Genomic DNA, 19,907 nt, shown 5'->3' with positions numbered 1-19,907 from the left:
GTACTAAGTGGTTGCAACGCATATTCCTGCCAGATACTACGCCCTCAGAGGATCGCTGGAGGATGCTGATTTTGGATGGCCACGGCAGCCATATTGACCTAGAGTTCCTGTGGATCTGCAAGCAGAATAAAGTTAGGCTTTTGTTTCTCCCTGCTCACTCATCTTACGTTCTACAGCCCCTAGATCTCTCTGTTTTCTCAGTAGTGAAGCGATTCTATCGCCAGCAGATCCAGGAGTTATCACACCTCGATGATGCCGCCCTAGTCAGAAAGGAACGCTTTATTACTGCCTACCATATCGCTAGAGAGGGCGCAATCACTGAGAGAGTTATTCGCGCTGGATGGGCTACTGCAGGTATCTGCCCGTTGAATATTGAGCGGGTAGTCAACTCATCTCAAGTTGCTCAAAGGGCTGCCACTCCACCTCGCCAGGATCAAGCTCATCTCGCTGAGAGCTATCTATCTACCCCTTGCGGCCCCCGTTAGCTTTTTATAGCTCAGCGAGCGCTTCACAGAGAGCAGAGTATCAGCCGAAAGGCTCACCAGCTCTTTGAGAAAGCAGGCAAGGCAATTGCAATAGCAAATACACGCTCAGCAGCGCTAGAAGCAGAGAATAAAAGATTACAGAGTTAACTTGAGGCTCTTAAGCCTCTGCAGCCACGAAAGAAAGTTCGTATAGATCCAAATCAACGCTTTGCTAGTATAGATCAAATTATGATAGCAAAGCAGGCATCTGCCCTTCTAGAGCAACAAAACAGTAGTCCTGATAAAGAAAAAGAGGCAGAAAAGCTAGCAGCAGAAGTAGCAGCTAAAACCCTACAATCTATGTGTAGTAAGTGGCAATTGTAGTTATGCTGAATCAATTATCGCGATTTTTTGAGGGGTGAAGGATTTCTGCGCGGTGTCTCATATCCCCGGGTGTCTCGGAACCCCATGCGCTAGCTTAGCGTAAGTCCAATAAGAGTGCCTGAGTGGCGGTGCTAGGATTGCCTATAGCGCCCTCACTAAAATATCAAATAATCGTCAGCCACAGGACCCGGCGTGTAGAGATGAAGCATGTCGATAAATCACGCAACGCGCGCGCAACGAGGAAAGGCCGAGGAGGACCGAATGCTGCTTACTGCTGTACAGCGGTCCGGCCGTAGCATCATGTGCGACGATATCATAAATACTCCTACCTGTGGACCTTTCCAAGCTTAACTTGCTGACTTTCTCTCTATTCCTTATTGAACAAAAATCATCGCAACCACTCCTAGAAATATTACCCAAAATCGCCATGGGCTTGCTTAACAACTTGGTGGACCAGTTCACCCATCAGGGTGCTCATGGGCATAGTCAAGGCCAAGGGTACGGCCAGTCTCCTTACAGCCAGCAACCATATGGCCAACAACCCTACGGACAGCAAAATGGCCAGCAACAGTCCGGAGGGTATCCTCGCCCGTCTTATATGAACGACCGACCAAACCCCCCTGAGCCATGGATAACTGAGTGGGATCTTTCAGCCAATACTTGGGTCTTCATCAATAGGCAGACTGGACAGCGAACTCACGAGTTTCCTCGAGGCGGCGGCAATTGGTATCCCCCACCAGCTCACGGATACGGCGCTGGAGGAGGCGCTTACCCGCCGCCTCAGCAAGGGTACTCTCCGGGCCAAGGAGATTATCCTCCTGGGTCACAAGGCTATGGCCTGCAAGAGGGATACGGTGGCCCACCACAACAGCAGCAATATCAGCAGCCGCCATCGCAGCAGAAGAAGGACCACTCTGGCCGGAACACAGCCCTAGGGGTGATGGCTGGCATTGCTGGAGGCGCTTTACTAGTGCACGAAGGTCATAAAGTTGGTAAGTTCATGCTTTGAGACGCCTGCAGATAAGAGCCTTAGTCATTTCTAATCTTGTGATGACAGAGGAGAAATGGGATGAGGATAAGTACAGAGCTGAGGAACGCTTTGATGAAGAGAAGTATAGAGTGGAGGACCGTTTCGAAGAAGACAAGTATCGAGCGGAAGATCGATTCGACGACGACAGATACAGAATGGAAGAGCGGTTGGAAGATTTCCCTGACGATGCTGCGCGCTGGACTGGTCGGAAGGTGCGGGAGGTTGAAGACATTCCGGTAAGTCACATCCCGCTATTATATCCAAGCCTGCGAAGCCGCGAGAACCCAGATTGCTGATGGTATTTCACCATAGGCTGATGTGGCTGGTTGGGTCGGGCGTAAAGAAGGCGACGTAGAAAGATTCGGGGATGGGATTGAAGATGCCTATGATGATGGTAGAGATGAAGCTAGGTACGAAGATGATGACGACAGGCGAGACAATGATAGGTGGTAGGAACATCGCCAGCAAGCGCGAGTTATAAATTGCAAGCGACGATCTGTGAGTCTGTGTGATTTATCGATACATGGTGTGGCCACCTCGGCACACATGCGCCGGTTATGGAGGAGATCCTCTACAGTATGTAACTCAAGACGTTCGTAATCCTGATCATCCCGCTAGACAGCACTTCCAGCGGGTTTCACCGGTAGCGAAATGGCTACGCCCTGTAGTAGGTGCAAGCAGCAGGATGGTGGACATCACCCACTCGAAGCGCTGGATGATGGCCTCGCAGGAGCCGCAGGCTGGTTTTGAGGACCGAACAAATGGGGTCAGCCGGTTTTTGCACAAGGGTGAAGACACCAGAGTGGAGGAGGTGCAGAGTGAGGGCATTGATATGCCACTCGTCACAAGGCAACGGTCGAGGAAGGAGCGAAGGAATGACTAGAGCAAGAAGATGTTGAGCAGGCACAGTGGAAGCTGGCGAGGACGCCGAATGGTGCTGGATAGTCGCATGCATGGTAACGACCACGACTGAGCGGTTCGTGAAGTCGAGCGCTCTGGATTGGTGCTTTCGCATGTATCTGCAGGAAGAGAAGAGAGCCAAGACAACAAGAAAATTATGCAAAGAATCCCACAGCTCTCGACGAGAAGACGGTGCACTCATGACGAGTGATGAATATCAAACTTTGCTAGATGTTGCCAGGCAGTACACCCAAGTGTGGTGTCGCGTCCAGCTGGCGTCCGAACGTACTCTTTCGTAGCCAGTCGTTACGGGAGATGCAATGCAGGCCGCTTAGCGCCAAGCCGCAGGCTGCCAAAGAACACACGGCAAATGCGACGCAGGGGTACTTGTACATACAGATCTCGAGGCCATTCCACGTCGATTGGGGGGCATTTCGTGATCCGAACCCTGGTCTTCCTATCCCCCCAGCACGCACAGCACTCCGGACTCGTCAGACAGCGCGGCCCCACTAATTATTTCCAGAGTTCGCCCCGTTGCGATTGGAGACGTCGCATGCGGCTACACTAAAAAGACGACCGCACCGCTCCATGTCCAGCGGCGTCGACGTACGAAGGTCCCGCCCTGGTATCTGGTCCTACTTCCCCTTCTCGGGCCCCCGACGCCGCATCTCCGTGTCGCTCCCTCGCAGCGAACCCCCTTCCACTGCCCGCGACGACCCCTACGAGAAGCCCGACCGGCACGCGCGACACCGCTCCACCTCTATGAACGACTTCAAGACGGCCGCGACTATGAACGGCGGCCAGCGGGCGCGATACCTCAAGACAGGTGGCTTCATTGCCTTCGTCCTCCTGGTGCTGTACTTCATTGCGCCCAGCGATGGCCTGGCGAGAGCGGGTGGTATGTGGCCTGCAAGCACGACAGGGGATGTCTACTGATTGATCCACAGAATCCTTCTCCAAAGGTCAGGGCCAGACCGCTGCGCCGGGCTCAGCGGCAGTAGCATGCACAAAGTCGTACTCCAAGGACAAGCCGCTCATCCAGTATGCCCTCATGATCGATGCAGGTAGCACCGGCTCCCGAATCCACGCATACAAGTTCAACAACTGCGGCCCTACGCCGGAGCTCGAGCAGGAATTCTTCAAGATGACGGAGAAGAAGGAGGGAGGCTCTGGACTCTCGTCATACGATGCTGATGCCGAGGGTGCCGCGGCCAGCTTGGACGTCCTGATGGACTACGCACTCGAGAGCGTGCCGGAGAGCTACCGTGCATGCTCGCCCATTGCCGTCAAGGCCACCGCTGGTCTCCGCAAGCTCGGCGAGGAAAAGAGCAACAACACTTTGAAGGCGGTGCGCAAGCGTCTGGAGACCAAATACCCCTTCCCCGTCGTTTCGGAGGCCAAGGGCGGTGTCGAGGTCATGCCTGGCGAGCAGGAAGGCGTCTACGCGTGGATCACCACCAACTACCTCCTCGGCAAGATCGGTGGCCCAGACAAGACTCCTACCGCTGCCGTCCTCGATCTCGGCGGCGGCTCTACCCAGATCGTCTTCGAGCCGACCTTCCCCAAGGAACCCCGCGGCGGCCTCCCCAACAAGCTCGCCGACGGCGACCACAAGTACGAGCTCAGCTTCGGCGGCCGTGAATTCACCCTCTATCAGCACTCGTACCTCGGCTATGGCCTCATGGAAGCCCGTAACAACCTCCACAGCGCCATCGTCGACTCCATCTACCAAGAAACCAAAGAAAGCGGCGACCGCGAATGGCTCAAGAAGCCCATCATCAACCCGTGCATCGCTCCGGGCATGAGCCGCAAAGTCGACGTCGCCCTGCCCAAAGACCACGCCCTCGGCGCCACCGTCAGCGTCAACATGACAGGCCCTGCGACCGGCGCCCCCGCCCAGTGCCGCGGCTTCGCTGAGAAGACACTCGAGAAAGACGCAGAGTGTAAGGTCGCGCCGTGCGCCTTCCGCGGCGTCCACCAGCCCTCCATCGAGAAGACGTTCGCTCGCGAGGACGTCTTCCTCTTCAGCTACTTCTACGACCGCACAAAGCCGCTCGGCATGCCCGACTCGTTTTCGCTGTCCGAGCTCAAAGACCTCACGCACCGCGTGTGCCACGGCGAGCAGACATGGGATGCGTTCCAGAGCGTTGAGGGCGCGACGAAGGAGCTGAGGGGCCGCCCGGAGTGGTGTCTCGATTTGAACTTCCAGCTTGCGCTGTTGCACACCGGGTACGAGATGCCGATTGACCGCGAGGTTAAGATTGCGAAGAAGATCAAGGGTAATGAATTGGGGTGGTGCTTGGGTGCCAGGTGAGTCTTCCTTCTTTTCATTTGTAAAATGCAGAATGCTAACACACTTACAGTCTTCCACTTCTCGAGAAAGAGTCTGGCTGGCAGTGCAAGATCAAGCAGATCCAGTAAGGTCCTTGATCCTGCCGCAGTTTGCCATGCATACAGCGTTCAAGCCTTCGATCTAGGGACATCAGCGATGCGCATTTGGTGCCTGCGATGATCCAATACAGCTTTGTTGTCTGCATTGATGGGTGTTGGGGCGTTTTTGGGTTCGCCGGGCTGCAACAAGAAAGCGCAACGCATGGATTTGGAATGATGTAGCGAACATCTATCTTTTGTGTAGAAGGACGGTTGATTCTTTGGTGAGGTGGGTCGAGATGGAACGGAATAGAATAAACAAATACCCTTTTGCCTCAATGCCTCGTCGCACTATACCTTATATGTGGTTCATGGTCTACCTCGCTTGTATGCAGGAAAGGCAGGCGCGACGCTGTCGGACTCAGTCACTTCACACCTCATCTAATGCTCTCAGAGCCCTGGGGCCTGCCGACTGTTCTTCTGCAGGTGAACTGAAGTAGAATGACAATGCCATCGCCTTACTCCTTCCCCTCTCACACCGTTCGTTCGCGTGTATGTATGATTCACTTCACTTCACTCGTTTTGCACTCAAAAAGGCAGGCACGTTTGCTCATCGCCCACTCATAAAACGCGCCCCACCAAAAGCAACTAAAAAGTGGGACACGCCAGGAATCGGACCTGGGCCTCTCTCTCCTGATCCGTCGTCAGCTGAGGTCGTCATCACATTGTGAGAGTGCTCTAGCCATTGGACCACGTGCCCCTGATTGTTTGATGGTAGTACGAGAGATATAAGCGAATATATAGGTGAGAACTGAGACATCGGTTGGTGGGAGGTAGAAGTAAGAGGTAGAAGTAAGAGGTAGAAGTAAGAGGTAGAAGTAAGAGGTAGAAGTAAGAGGTAGAAGTGAGAGGTAGAAGTGAGAGGTGAGATGTGGAAGCGAAGATGGTGAGCGAGAGGTAAATGACCCTCAGCCGCCCACATGCAGGATACAATTCAATCAAAGCTGTGTAGCATAGATGGCGAAGAAGAGTGGTGTAATCCATCACACAGACAGACAGACAGACAGACAGACAGAAAGAGAGAGAGAGAGCGTGTAAGCGATTCAAATAGGTCGTATCTCGAGATTTTGCTATCCTACCCGGCGCAAGACGGGTTTTCTTATTATGCGCGCTTTCCTTTCTCTTTCCGACGGGCTGTGTATGTGACGAAGGGAATGGATGATGTAGATATCAAGAACAACAAATGTATTTGCGGACTTTTCAGTCCTGCGGCAGGTCTCACATTGGCGCGGGGAACCAATGTCCCCTCCGGTTTCGACTGAATGAGGTGGTGCTTTTAGAAGGTGATCAGCCACGTGTTGTGTTGAGTTGAATGACTTTTGACTCTTTGTCTACGTCGAGCAGATCTGATCTAGCATTCCTGATCTGGGCGATGAATAGCTTTATGGTTCACTGATCCCTCAGAAAACTGCACATCGTCGTCTTCTATTGCAGAGCCGCGACTGGAGATACCTATTATCTCGGCAACGTGAAATTTACACTCAGCTAGAATTGTCCAAGTGAGGCAAGCTTTCGGCAGATCTAGATACGCCGGATGGGGTTCCTTGACGCTCTGCTCATAGAAGGCTTCAAGACCTTCTGGTAGTTGTTCAACTTGACCAAAGTAGGCTGCAGATGCTCTCGGAATCGAATTACTTTACAGACACGGGATTCTATGGATCAAGTCCCTTCACCTCTCGTCATCGATTCTCTCTTGAAGGTGTGGTCGATGGCGAAGCATCAGAAAACAGATCGGCTCCGTAGTTAAATAGCCGTTAGTTGACAGCTGCGTCCTGCAGCCTCATGTTGGGAGCCAAAACTGACCCGAGCTAGTAGGTGTTGACCAGATGCGCCATGCAGCCACGTATTGAGCGGCTTGTTGCTATTGGATGAGAAGTCGTTAAATCGTTACACGAGCTGAAGTTCAGCTCTGAATGTTGCATGTGGTGAATGTCCATTTGACTAATGCGGAAGGAGGCGAATTGAGTGTTTCGTAACAGTGCGCATGGGAAGGAGGAGCCCCTGCAGCACCGGGTATGAGTTTGATGCTGGACGGCGTCACTGAGGTGACTCTTAGACGCAGCACACGTGCGGGACCGGCTGAGAAAAGGCGGAAACAATGGTCATTCGGGCCTTCATACCAATAACAGTATCTTGTCGCATGGAGGGGATTACTGGCTTCTCGTTTGTGGATGCGTACAAGATCAACGTATTCTGATAGAACGAGAATGCTGCAGACTGTCAGTAAGTCGGAGGACTTGGGTGCGTTGACGTGTTGGTGCAAATTACAAGCAAGGTACGGGATACAGGCAAAGAGCCCATAAGCTAGTCTGTATTGTTTCTGCCGTCAGGCTCCAGGTATGCATACCCGTTTTTCAACTTGCTAAGAAACATGAATGCTGACATACTGGGCTCTATGCAATGCTTCAGATTCGAGGAAAGGGTATCTTAATGTGAATCTACGCAAAAAAGTAGATGTCCGGACATGACAACTGAGTATTTCCAGCTGCATCAATGCAAGCTCCCTTACCCATCGTCGTCTCGGATGGTGCCACAGCGCGAGTCAACTCTCAATTGCTTAGAACGACCCAATATTACCCCTTGTATACATGGTCTGCCTCTTCCTCAGCTCGCTCTTGCTGCGATGCTTGTGCCTATTTCCTCGGTCTTCCTTTTTTAGGCCCATGGCAATTCCAATGCCATTGTGCACACCCTTTCGCATTTCTACCAGCGGTCCGTTCTTCCTCCTCGCCTCGCGCAAGTTGAAGCCAGTCTTCCACTTTTTGAATTGACGCCATATCCGCTGGCTCATCAAAATCAGCATAGTCGCTACCATGACAGGCACTGCGATAACCCAAAAGAATTGATCGCTGTGATTCTCGATGCCAGGGAATACTTTGAAGTTCTGGCCAAAATAACCGACCAAAAAGGTGAGCGGGAGGAAGAATATCGTGACAGCAGTGAGTATCTTCATGGACTCATTTTGGTAGGCGCCCATCATATTGAAGATCAGATCGATCAGGTTGTCGGCTGCCCGGCGCATCTGATCGAGAGATGCGGTGATCATGATACAGTGATCCTCCACATCCCCAAGGTACGTGTGCGCCAGGGGCGATATTGTAAGCGAAGCTATGGTCTTCCGGGTGGGTACGGTGAAGCTACTAGCGGTAGCGACAGGATCAGACTTGTGATCCCTAAGGGCATTGATGAGGGAAACGATGGGCTGGATCGTGTTCCGGAGGATGGCGATTTCTGAAGTCAGGATGTAAAGCTGTTGCGAATGGCCAATGTCAGGGTCGCGAAGCACATCCAGTTCTAGTTCGCCCATTGCATCTTCGTACGCAGCTACTACCGGGATGGCAAGATCGATGATGGCATCGATGATGGCTTGGCAGATCATGCTGCCGTCTGCGCTGCGGCGGAGAATCGTGTCTTCGGTACTCAACCGTTTGATTATGGGTTCCTCAACCTCGGGCGCACTATGCTCGAAGAATGAGATGACCGTGTTGTCCTTGCACAAGAAGATGCTGACTTGCTCAACGCTAACGGCAAGCTTTCGGCTGATAAGAGAGGAATGTTGCTCCATGTAGATGGTTCTATCTAGATTGGGACCTCCTCGGTATCGTTGTAATGTACGAATCTGTGTAGCATGCTGACCTTTCCTACGGTAGTGAGGAGGACCATCCGTCTCGCAGCCCTTCTCCTGATCTGGATAACGCCACAAGTGGCCACTGGCGGTGGGGTTTTCTTCGCTCTGCGAACCAAATCGAGCTCTGAAACGATCGACAAAGGAAGATTTTCTGCTCCGTGGGCGGGTATAGTCGTCGTCGTCCTCGCAATCTGAGTCACTGTCGGAGTCGTCGTCTGGTAAGCGAACTAGCTTCGAGAGGGTCAGTAGCAAGAAGGCTTGATCCGCATACCAGTCCACCTTGGTCCGGCCTCGTGTGTTCATAAGATCTTCGATGGCCAACCTATGCAGCGAATGCGTGTTTCCCAGAGTGCGAATGACGTCGAAACTTAAGCCGTTGACGTTGATCCATCGGCACTGATTTGGGTCTTTGGGGTAGTCTCGCAGAAACGCCTCTAGTGTGTCGTTGTCCAGCTCTACGCAGTTGTAGCCCTCATCGGAGAAGTCCACGACGGTTATGTCGCATTCCGTCTTCAAGTTGCTGTAGTTGTCCTCGGGCTCCTTCTTTGTATCGACACCTGGTTCTGCACCTGGCTGTTCCCATGCACGACGCCCGGCGTGGTGAGGGCTCTGGTAGTGTCGGACGGTGTTTGAACGGGTGGGTCGCCGTCGAAGCGTCGAATCGACCGAGACAGTGGGCGAAAGCACACTGTTGCCGTCGGCGCGGGCAGCTGTCGCGGAGAGTTGGCTGGAGCTTCGTCCGCGGCTCTGCACGTCTACCTCAGTGTCGACCGTGAGGCGTGATATGGCCGGCATGGTCTCCGTAGCCGATGCATCGCTGAATCGTGGACGGCGGTTCTCTTGCGTCTGAGGCGGCGATGCTGCTGCGAAGTCGAGCACTTTTGGGTTGTTGTCGGGCTCGGTTGGGGTTGCCATGGCGGATGGGTTCGACGCGGCAGTCGGTCAGAACTTCGCGATGTGCAAGGTATCCAGGGTTAATTCAGATTGAAATATTCGCCAGGCTGTGAGCCATGAGGCAAGGAGTGGTGTTTGCGGCGGGTTGGCTCGCGGTTTTGCGCGTGTTACAGATGGATTTCGATTGCGTTGGGCAGTCGCGACCGCGGCACAAATACTTGGGTGGAGTCAGCGACAGCGAACAACTGGAGGGCAACGAAGCACGCCGCGGCCTGCGGTGAAAAGCCCCTATGTGCCCGCTGCATGCAGTGGAACTGCTCCAGCCCACGCCCGAAGAGGTTCAGCTGAGCGCCGCTACGATGCCTGCCGTGGGGAGTGGGCCAGCGCTTGGACGACATTGCTGGGCAGTCGTCGCAGCACCGTCGTGCAGCCTATCAACGGGCCGCGAAAATAACCAACGCAACGGGGCCTATATTTGGGTGCGAGGACCACGAGCCGGCAGTAGAAGCGTCTGTAGGCCCAGCCTTGAGAAGGCGGGCCGAGCAGCTCGTGAATGTGGCATCCTTCCCGACACGACGGTCGGCTATGGTATGCGTGCAACCGCGAACTGCACGTTCGTTGACAGCGCGTCTACCCGTGGCTAGAAGGCGTCGAGGGCTCGCCGGCCGGCGCAGCGCCTGCAGCTAATGAGGAATTCTCCTGCAAGTGAAGTCTCCTCCCAGCTGGCTGCCCGCGTCGCGCAGCAAATTTGCCTCGTCGAGTCCGGATCGGCGCGACAGGGTTTCAGAGGCGCCACGATGGTTCCTTTGTCAGCGGCGAGGTGCTGCGCAGCTGCTAACGCCCAACGCCGCCGCGAGAGACGCGCTCGCAGTGAGAGCGGCCTGGCTGCAAGACTGCCCGCAGCGCGCACAGGATGCGAGCACCGGGCGACGCGCCTCCGGACATCAGGGTAGCCTGTCTGAGTGGCCTGGGTGGTGTTTCCGCATCAGATAAGGGAGGTGAAATTGCGGTAGCTTCTCTCACTGCCCAGACCCAAGCACGCCGGCTAGGCGCCACCTCCACTCCACTCACCCACCGCTACTGGTGCTTCTCCTCTCCATCCATCCCAAGCAGCTTCATCGACAACATACATAGCCTTGCCCTCTCCGACCCCGCCTTCGCCCAGTGCGAGCCCACCGCCGCGCTCTGCACGCTGCCCCCGCCACACGCTGGTTGCGCACGTCGGACGACTCGAGCGACGCTGCATTGCTCCTGCCGTGGCCTGCGCCCTAACGCATAGCAAACACCTCATCTCCCGCGACCGGCCATCAAGACACCCCTTTCAAGCCTCATAAGAGTCCGACAGCCTGTGGGCTCACCCACGCACGCGACTTGGCGACCGACACGCCTTTTGACGTCCATCCCTCCCATCTCGTCGCCTGAGCTACGGCCAGCCTCCGTCTGCAACGACACCGAGCCGCAACCATGCGTGAAGTCAACTTCTCCATCCCCAACGCCAACAAGGCCTCTGTCAACATCACGACTGCGCTCTACGACCGCCGTGCGCTCGACTGCACCTCGACCCTGCCGCTCATCAACTCCCTCAACCACCTGGCATACCTCACCACATCCTCGGCGCGGATACGCGACATCCTCACCGTCGATGGTGGCATCGAGCGGTTGATATGCATCCTCAAGGAGGGCCGGAGCAAGGACATGATGGACATGTGGAAGTGGAACCTTGCCTTCCAGTGCATCTTCAACATTGGCGTACGTGGCTCGGAGAATGTCCGGACACGCGTGGTCGAGGCCGACATGGTTCCTGTCATCGCTACAATCCTCGACAACTACATCAAGGTAGTGGACAAGTGCAGAGAGCGAGCGGAAGCAGAGCTGCGAAGGAACGCTCGCCTTGGCACCTCCGGCCGTCACCACTCCTCCCGCTCCGGCGAGATCGCATCCAGCTCAGGACACAGGGCTGAGCGTACACGCCGTGCCATCCCGCCTCCCATCGAGATCCCCCAGGCGTTCAACCACAGCCAGGTGCCGCTGGAGTCACAGAATGGCGACATAACCCCTACGCCAGCCTTTTCTCTGAGCTCACCGCCTGAGCGTACCTCGTTTACTCGCGGGCGCCCACCGCACCACCACCATAGGAGCCACGAGAACAGAGCGCAGCTATTTGGTCCTGTCGGCACGAACACGCGCAACATTGGCCAGCCGCTTGTGTCTGCTCTACCGACCATGGAGACGACCGAGACCTTCACCTTGAGGCCAGTGCGCGATGCTGATCGGTTGCCCTCCATGCTCCCCGCGTTGCAAGGGGAGATCACTTCCCAGCCCGAGTCTCCTACCACACCAGGCGCCGCACAAGCTCGCCAAGGCAGCCCCCGCGCCGCCATCACACGTGTTCGACGCCGCCCCTCTATCCGACACCAGTTGTCCATGTCTGGCGAGTCTGATCTCGATGCCCAACAAGATGACATTGCTGCTGAGGCAACCACAACGGCTGGTACCGCTGTGAGCGAGCCGATCGTTGGCATCCAGAACAATGACATTAACATGTCGGATATTGTCGACAATGCAGAGATGTTGGATGCAGGAGCTACGCCAGTACCCATTGCAGCACCATCCGATGCCACTGACGAGAATCACGAGACATTCAACATTACCCACCGCCCTGCTCTGGACGGAAGCTTGATAAACCCTACAACGCAGGCGACTGCGCCCATTGGTGGTTTCTCTCCGGTCCAACCCGCAATCAACGTAGTCAACACCAACCCCCCTCCACCGTGGTACCCTCGCTACACCCAAGACCGAACATCAGCCACAGCCGGTGCATTAGCCGCCATGCCGCGAGACGAAGACGTTTTGATGTCCCTGCAGTTGCTGGCCTACGTCTCAAAATACTGCAACTTGAGGTCCTACTTCCAAAAGTCGCACCTTGTTCCCAAACTCAAGATTGGCAATGATCTGCAGCTGCTTGACGGAGAGACGGCGAGCCCTACGCCGATGGCAGAGGACGAGGAAGATTTGGAAGAGTACGAGCTGCCAGATGACTTCAACATCTTCCCTCTTGTGGAAAAGTTTACCGTACGACACCACACGTCCGACATGCAGTACTGGGCTAGTGTTGTCATGCGGAACCTCTGCAGGAAAGACGATTCGCGGGGAGGCATTCGTCAGTGCGCGTACTACCAGTGTGGCAAGTGGGAAGAGTACACACGACAATTTGCCAAGTGTCGACGCTGCCGACGCACAAAGTACTGCAGCAAAGAGTGCCAAAAGAGCGCGTGGGTCTACCACCGACACTGGTGCGTAGCAGCGAATTAGGCGGACGGACATTACTTCCTTTTCAACAACATCATCATCACCGGATGCACCATTTTATCTAACCGCATATTGCACGGCGCTCGTCCTCATATTCTCGAGAATTCGTATTCCATACTCATACCTAATGAAGCGTCACGACTCGGATACCACCTCATCTTCTACATGGCAGATTACAGACTGCGCTAGGCCTTTGGACAGGATGTTTATTTTGGAGTTGCAGTGGAGTTTACGAAGCTTCTGGGCTTTTAATAGGAGGCGGACAGGATCGATGAGCTGCATCGATTGGGGACATTGCTAGCGAAGGAGACAGAAGAAGATGAAAGACTCTTTTGCATAGTTGAGTAGCCAAGCTTGCAATCGAGTGTCTTTCCGCGCATGGTAATGTGGCTGGCCGCTGTTCCTCGTTTCTTGATTTGCGAAGGAAAATTACTTTGGATGCGATGTGCAGTATATGTTATCACTGCCCGAGCAACAGCTTCCCTGAGGCGAACTGTTTGCAGGTAATCATGGAAGGCGTTTTTGTCGGGTGCATACTCTTCTGCATAGCATAGTTTAGCATTGATAATTGTATTGAGATCGACACGCATCATCCATCTGATTGACGACCATGGTTACGGTTGGGCAGGTCAGTGTCAGTGTGAGAAGTGGGCTTCTCCGCTCATGCGCATGAACATGGATATTGCGGGTGTCCGGAGGATTGTTGGCGGATGACTTTCCGGTAATATCAAGTGGCACAGCCTCCCGGGTCGGACAGAAGCAGACGCAAGACAGCACGTGCGGGTGAGACGCGGGACTGCGCAAGAGGAGCTTACGCGCGTCTGTTGAAACGAGGTGTCGATTTGGCTGAGAAAGATTGGGAATATTGGAGACGTGGGGACGCGGCTGGCTATGCCAGAGGAGGACGCCCGTCAAAAATACGCATGGAGCATCGCGTGGTAGCCAGGGTACGATGTGGAGCTGAGGAAGTGAGCTAGAGAAGGTGGCCCGTTGCGGCCCCAGACCGACCGCAGGTGCAGCTTCACGACGACATCCAGGCTCGTCGCTATTGTTTCTGCACCGTTGCCGAAGCCGACGCCATGCTCTACGCCCAGCTCGTCGCCTCTGCCGCGTAATACCTGACGCGCCCAGTCAACAAGCCCTCGGCAGCCCACCAGCCAGTCTCGGTCGCCGCAGCAGTCCACGGACGACTTCCTCCACCTGCAGCCGCTGCGCAGACCGGATGATTCTTCGCCATGGCCGCTGGCGACGATGGCTCGGGCGGAGAGATTCGGCGACGGTCCACGACCCATCACGTCGACGACGTTGACGGTGTGTCAGCTGCTGACATGGACACGCCCGCCCAACACGATGCGCCGCAACCCTCAGCGACCAACGCCGACGCGCCTGCCTCGCAGTCTTCTGCCTTGGAAAGCTTCTCAGCGCCTTCGATATCGCGACTCTCGACCGACAATGCGCCGCGCGTCCGCTTCTCTACCGACATCGAACGGCATGCCCCGGCGCAGCGATCGAGGCCCACGACGGCCACCTCCGCAATTGGCGAGGCTGCACACGCGGGAACGGCGGGGGGAACGAAGAATCGCCCTGGTACGCCAGGCCTCACAATCGATACGCGCGAGGTAGCTGTAGGAGCATCGTCTGCTGCAGCACAGAGCCCTTCCCCCTCGCCTTCTGGCATATCACCTCTGCCGCCGCGCAGTGCTCAGTCGCCCCTGTCACCGACGAGCCGCAACCGCGGCTACTCGCTACGCAGTGCGCTCTTTAGAAGGAACGTTCACGAACAAGCCCGGTCTCCTGGATCCTCCATTGAGCTCCAAGAAACCTCAGGATTCTCAGCAGGAGGAGCTGGCTCTAGTCAGGTGGATGGCGCGGACAACACAAACACAACCAGTAAAACCTTCAATACGACCATTTCAATCACTCCCGCCCATGTCAACTTTGCGGAGACGCCGTCCTACCTATCCAACCCACCCAAGGCAAAGCTCGGAAAGGGACCCATCGCACTTCCAAACTACGACACATGGCTGCAAAACAAAGATAAGGGCTCAGGCTACATACAGCAAGTCAAAGCGTTGGGTGTCAAGGCAAAGAAGTTTATCTTGCGAATCAAGGACATACCTCCCAGCAAAGATGGACGCCACATCGATTTGGACCCCTCCCGGAAGGAACCTCTGACGGATGAGCGGACGAACCAGCCGTTCATAACCAACTGGATCCGCTCGACTCGCTATTCTGCCTGGAACTTTGTGCCCCGGCAATTAATTGCTCAGTTTTCCAAGCTTGCCAATTTCTACTTTCTGTGTATTAGTATTCTGCAGATGATACCCGGTCTTAGTACCACCGGAACGTACACTACCATTGCTCCGCTCCTAGTTTTTGTTACCATCGCCATTGCCAAGGAAGGCTATGATGACCTGAGACGGTATCGGCTCGATAAAGCAGAGAACAACCGGGAGACTCAAGTCCTTCGTGCAAGTAGGACCACGAGCAGTTATGCAGATGATTTGGACCGGAATTCCACAATAACAGAACAGCTGAACTGGGAAATTATCAAGTGGCAAGATCTTAACGTTGGAGATATCGTCAAACTGAACCGCAACGATGCGGCACCGGCTGACCTAGCTCTCCTGCATACGAGCGGAGAGAATAACGTCGCGTTCGTGGAGACCATGGCCTTGGACGGAGAGACGAACCTGAAGAGCAAACAGACAACAGCCTCAATGACGAAGACCATTCACAGCCAGGCGGATATCCTTACCTGTGCTGCTCACTTTGTTGTGGAAGATCCAAATCAGGATCTATACAGCTTCGAGGGTAAGGTCACAGTGGACGGCAAAACGGCACCTTTGACCCTGAATGAAATCATTTTCCGAGGCAGTATCCTTCGCAACACTCCGGATGCTGTGGGCATGGTCATCTACTCAGGCGAGGAATGCCGCATTCGCATGAACGCGATTAAGAATCCTCGCATCAAGGCGCCGGCACTACAGACTTTGGTCAATCGCATAGTCATACTTATCGTGGTCTTCGTCATCCTCCTTTCCATCTTCAACACTGTCGCTTACAGGATATGGCGAAGTAACGAGGCCGATGCTTTCTATCTTAACGGGAGATCTGTGTCGTTCTTTCCAAGTTTCACGGCGTTCGTAATAATGTTCAACACCATGATTCCCTTATCGCTCTATGTCAGTCTGGAGATTGTCAAAGTATTCCAGATGTATTTCCTTCACATAGATATCGACATGTATGATCCGGTCTCAGATACGCCCTGCGAGCCACGCACATCAACCATCAATGAAGAGCTGGGACAGATCAGCTACATCTTCTCGGACAAAACCGGGACGCTTACCGACAACTCCATGAAGTTCCGCAAGCTGAGCGTAGCTGGAGCTGCGTGGTTGCACGACGCAGACTTGCAAGAGACGCAGAAAACAAAACTGAAGCACAAGAAGAGGAAGAAGGGCAAGCAGCCGATCAGGAAGAGCATGCGATCAGCCAAAGACGTACACTCGCCTCTTGAGCCTCCGACAGCAGTTGCAGAAGAGGCGGATCCGATGGCAGGTGCAGGCGACGAGCCACAAGAGACGCAGTGGAAGTCGTCAGCACGACCTACCAAGTCCCAGCATGAGCTACGCACTCAGGATATGCTACGCTACATCCAGCGTCGACCACATACTCCCTTTTCGAAAAAGACCCGCATGTTCCTCCTATCGCTTGCTCTGTGCCACACATGTCTTCCCGAAGTGCAAGAGGATGGAAAGACACAATTCATGGCTTCTTCCCCTGATGAACTTGCGCTTGTGCAGGCTGCGCAGGACATGGGTTTCCTACTCATCAACCGCGACGTGCACACTATTACCCTCAAGACCACGCCCGCAGGGACAGATGGCGAGCCGGTTGTGGAAACCTTCGAGGTCCTTGACGTGATCGAGTTCTCTAGCAAACGTAAACGAATGTCAATCATTGTGCGCTTCCCAGATCGAAGGATATGTATACTGTGCAAGGGCGCAGATTCAATTGTTATGCAACGGTTGAAGATGGCAACCCTGGCGAACAAGAAGATGGTCGACATTGAGAAGCGTGCGAACAAGCGGAAGAGCATGGAAGCACAGCACGCAATTGCACGCATGAGCGAACAGATCGAACGCAAGAGTAGCGTGGGTGGCCGCAAGAGCTTTTCGCAAAACGTACGTGCTAGTATCGCGGGAAGGTCCTCGCTAGGGCGTCCCAGTCTTGGTGGTGTAGGTCGATCAAGCACTGGCAGGAGTTCTCTCCAGCAGGTGCGTGATGTGGACCAGTGGTTGCGTGAGCGTGAGAACGATCACTATGAGATCGAATCCATCGACGAGAACTCGCCCATGCAAACACCACGCCAGTCTTCCGTTGCCGTTGGCAGAATGTCTTTGGCTTTCTCCGAAGCCAGGAGCTCGCTGCAATTAGAAGAGATGGATGAGATGGTGGATGAGACTGTCGCAGGCGATGAAACGGCTGTCATCGAACGGTGTCTGCAGCACATAAACGACTTTGCTACCGAGGGTTTGCGCACTTTGCTCTACGGCTACCGTTTCCTTGACGAGGATGAGTACGCGACATGGAAGAAGGCCCACCTGGATGCAACGACGAGTCTTGTCGACCGCGCAAAGCTGATCGAAGAATCTGGCGATATGATCGAACAGGACCTCGAGCTGTGCGCTGCGACTGCTATCGAGGACAAGCTGCAAAAGGGCGTCCCAGAAGCTATCGACAAGCTGCGTAGAGCGAACATCAAGATGTGGATGCTGACGGGCGACAAACGAGAGACCGCCATCAACATTGGATATTCCTGCCGCTTGATCAAAGATTACTCCACAGTCACCGTGTTGGATCATGAGACCGGAGAAGTTGAGCAGAGCATGGGTGCGGCTGTGCTAGCCATCAACAGCGGAACCGTACCGCATTCCGTTGTCGTTATTGATGGACAGACACTCGCCCAAATCAGTGAAATTGAGCCGTTGAAGCTTCTCTTCTATGACCTGGCTATCCTAGCGAATTCGGTGATTTGCTGTCGCGCCTCGCCATCCCAGAAGGCCAGTCTCGTCAAAGGCATCCGCAAGCGCGTCAAGAAGAGTATCACCCTCGCCATTGGTGATGGTGCGAACGACATTGCCATGATTCAGGAGGCACATGTCGGCATAGGAATTACTGGAAAGGAAGGCCTGCAAGCCGCTCGAACCAGTGATTACTCGATCGCGCAGTTCAGATTCTTGACCAAGTTGCTGCTTGTGCACGGCAGGTGGAACTACCTGCGAACATGCAAGTACACTGTCGGCACGTTCTGGAAAGAAATGGTCTGCCCGCTCACACCCACTACAAAGTATTGTTGCTAACAATTCATATAGTTGTTCTACCTCACACAAGCTCTCTACCAACGCTCCGCAGGCTACACTGGAACATCTCTCTACGAATCCTGGTCCCTCACCACCTTCAACACACTCTTCACCTCGCTCGCCGTCATCTTCATGGGTATCTTCGAGAAAGATCTCTCCGCTTCCACGCTCCTCGCCGTACCAGAGCTCTACACCAAAGGCCAGCGCAACGGCGGATTCAATTTCAAGGTATACCTGGGGTGGATGTTCATGGCAAGCGCCGAAGCTATGGTCATCTACTTCTGCATGCTGGGACTTTATGGCCAAGCGCTCTTTACGGAAGACAACTCCATCTTTGCCCTCGGCAGCATCACCTTCACCGCCTGCGTTGTCCTCATCAACACAAAGCTCCAGTATGTGTCCTCCTTCCCAAGCCCTCTCCTCAAACCCATCACCTAACGTATCTAATCCAGATTCATCGAAACCCACTCCAAAACCACGACCAACCTCATCGCCCTCGTCCTCTCCATCGGAGGTTGGTTCCTCTGGAACATCATCCTCGCCACCGCCTACCCCATCGGCACGCCCATCTACTTCGTCCGCGACGCCTTTTTCACCTCCTTCGGCCGCTCTTTCACCTGGTGGCTTACCCTCCTCCTGATCCTCTTCTCCGTCCACGTCTTCGAATTCGCAGTCGCGTCCCTCCGAGCCGCTTTCGTCACCACCGATGAAGACGTGTTCCAAGCGCTCGAGAAAGATCCCGAGGTCAAGCGCAGGTTTGAAGAGGCGGCTGCCGAGGAGCTGCAGATGGGCTGGGACCGCGCGACGAATGAGGAGAAGAGGAAGGAGGATGCAGTTAAGAAGGTAGTCGATCAGCTGAAGCGGAAGGAGGAGGATATCCGCGAGGAGCAGGTTAGAGAGATGTTGAGGAATAGGGAGAGGGGGCCGGGAGAGAACGGAAGTGATGGGAGGCCCACGATCGGTGCGGAGATGGAGGGCGAGGAGGTCAATCGCATTCTGTCGAGGGGGTATGGGCATGTGCGAGAGGAATAGGGACCTCAGACTGACGGGGCGGGTGATTTGCGATTGGTGAGAGTTAAGGGTTAGGCTGGAGCGAGATCTTTTTCCTCGCGTGGAATGGTGGGAGGCGAAGAGGGGTTATGAGTGATGATGGCATTGCGTTGGGCGCAGCGGTGTGGAAGTATTGTTTGCGGCGTTCTCTCGGGCGGCTTGATACCATGGCGTGGCGTACATGGTTTTGTTTTCGCGGCGCGTTGCACGGCTGCGCTGTTTGTGCGTGGTCGCTCATTCCTACGTGTTCTCATGACTGCGTGTGCTCTCTCGAAGCGTGGCTCGTGACTTGTGGGTGTACGGACCAGATGTATTGCTCAGACATCGCAAATGCTAGACTTGGATCCCTGTGCACATAGGCAGTTGTTAACCGCATCCCGATATCATCCATGTCTGAATGCCAGCACTACATTTGGAGCTAGCTTTTTCTTGCTCCTCGAATCTTTCAGGTG

At 54.6% G+C, this 19,907-nt stretch overlaps 7 protein-coding genes and 1 non-coding gene across 8 annotated transcripts; 4 read left to right on the top strand and 4 right to left on the bottom strand.

Moving 5' to 3' along the window:
* Positions 1-1,275: 1,275 nt before the first annotated feature.
* Positions 1,276-2,331, top strand: CC84DRAFT_1097643 (uncharacterized protein; the record flags this gene model as incomplete). Its single annotated transcript, XM_018174726.1, has 3 exons — positions 1,276-1,840; positions 1,906-2,114; positions 2,191-2,331. 3 exons carry the CDS (start codon positions 1,276-1,278, stop codon positions 2,329-2,331), a joined length of 915 nt encoding a protein of 304 aa, XP_018033480.1.
* A 23-nt stretch (positions 2,332-2,354) lies between these two features.
* CC84DRAFT_959165 (uncharacterized protein) lies at positions 2,355-3,173 on the bottom strand. The gene has a single exon (XM_018187954.1). The coding sequence runs from the start codon at positions 2,978-2,980 to the stop codon at positions 2,534-2,536; it is 447 nt and encodes a 148-aa protein (XP_018033479.1). The 5' UTR covers positions 2,981-3,173; the 3' UTR covers positions 2,355-2,533.
* A 193-nt stretch (positions 3,174-3,366) lies between these two features.
* CC84DRAFT_1097332 (uncharacterized protein) lies at positions 3,367-5,199 on the top strand (the record flags this gene model as incomplete). Its single annotated transcript, XM_018174708.1, has 3 exons — positions 3,367-3,673; positions 3,726-5,088; positions 5,142-5,199. 3 exons carry the CDS (start codon positions 3,367-3,369, stop codon positions 5,197-5,199), a joined length of 1,728 nt encoding a protein of 575 aa, XP_018033478.1.
* Positions 5,200-5,789: 590 nt separating this feature from the next.
* On the bottom strand, positions 5,790-6,514 carry CC84DRAFT_1166865 (uncharacterized protein). The gene has a single exon (XM_018179068.1). The coding sequence runs from the start codon at positions 6,190-6,192 to the stop codon at positions 5,887-5,889; it is 306 nt and encodes a 101-aa protein (XP_018033477.1). The 5' UTR covers positions 6,193-6,514; the 3' UTR covers positions 5,790-5,886.
* On the bottom strand, positions 5,806-5,908 carry CC84DRAFT_t75. Its single transcript has one exon. It is a non-coding gene; the product is annotated as a tRNA-Ile (tRNA).
* Positions 6,515-7,600: 1,086 nt separating the features above from the next.
* CC84DRAFT_1166864 (uncharacterized protein) lies at positions 7,601-10,055 on the bottom strand. Its single transcript, XM_018179067.1, has one exon. It carries the CDS (start codon positions 9,749-9,751, stop codon positions 7,766-7,768), a length of 1,986 nt encoding a protein of 661 aa, XP_018033476.1. The 5' UTR covers positions 9,752-10,055; the 3' UTR covers positions 7,601-7,765.
* A 1,139-nt stretch (positions 10,056-11,194) lies between these two features.
* Positions 11,195-13,042, top strand: CC84DRAFT_1096941 (MYND-type zinc finger protein MUB1; the record flags this gene model as incomplete). Its single annotated transcript, XM_018174690.1, has 2 exons — positions 11,195-12,927; positions 12,982-13,042. The coding sequence occupies 2 exons, from the start codon at positions 11,195-11,197 to the stop codon at positions 13,040-13,042; spliced, it is 1,794 nt and encodes a 597-aa protein (XP_018033475.1).
* Positions 13,043-14,063: 1,021 nt separating this feature from the next.
* Positions 14,064-19,829, top strand: CC84DRAFT_1261734 (phospholipid-translocating P-type ATPase). Its single transcript, XM_018185089.1, has 3 exons — positions 14,064-18,366; positions 18,418-18,797; positions 18,858-19,829. The coding sequence occupies exons 1-3, from the start codon at positions 14,275-14,277 to the stop codon at positions 19,435-19,437; spliced, it is 5,052 nt and encodes a 1,683-aa protein (XP_018033474.1). The 5' UTR covers positions 14,064-14,274; the 3' UTR covers positions 19,438-19,829.
* The last annotated feature ends 78 nt before the right edge of the window (positions 19,830-19,907 follow it).

This window comes from Paraphaeosphaeria sporulosa (genome assembly GCF_001642045.1).
Source record: "Paraphaeosphaeria sporulosa strain AP3s5-JAC2a unplaced genomic scaffold CC84scaffold_8, whole genome shotgun sequence".
NCBI classification, from domain to species: Eukaryota; Fungi; Ascomycota; class Dothideomycetes; order Pleosporales; family Didymosphaeriaceae; genus Paraphaeosphaeria; species Paraphaeosphaeria sporulosa.
Note: the sequence above shows the minus strand (reverse complement) of the source record. Positions and strands in the feature narration are given on the sequence as shown.

What these genes read in the sequence shown, in the direction of transcription:
- CC84DRAFT_959165 (XM_018187954.1), bottom strand. Translation starts at nt 2,980, where the DNA reads ATGAGTGCACCGTCTTCTCGTCGAGAGCTGTGGGATTCTTTGCATAAT.
- CC84DRAFT_1166865 (XM_018179068.1), bottom strand. Translation starts at nt 6,192, where the DNA reads ATGGATTACACCACTCTTCTTCGCCATCTATGCTACACAGCTTTGATT.
- CC84DRAFT_1166864 (XM_018179067.1), bottom strand. Translation starts at nt 9,751, where the DNA reads ATGGCAACCCCAACCGAGCCCGACAACAACCCAAAAGTGCTCGACTTC.
- CC84DRAFT_1261734 (XM_018185089.1), top strand. Translation starts at nt 14,275, where the DNA reads ATGGCCGCTGGCGACGATGGCTCGGGCGGAGAGATTCGGCGACGGTCC. An exon ending in GCACGTTCTGGAAAGAAATG is followed by an intron (nt 18,367 to 18,417) that starts GTCTGCCCGCTC and finishes CAATTCATATAG; the next exon opens with TTGTTCTACCTCACACAAGC. An exon ending in CTCATCAACACAAAGCTCCA is followed by an intron (nt 18,798 to 18,857) that starts GTATGTGTCCTC and finishes TATCTAATCCAG; the next exon opens with ATTCATCGAAACCCACTCCA.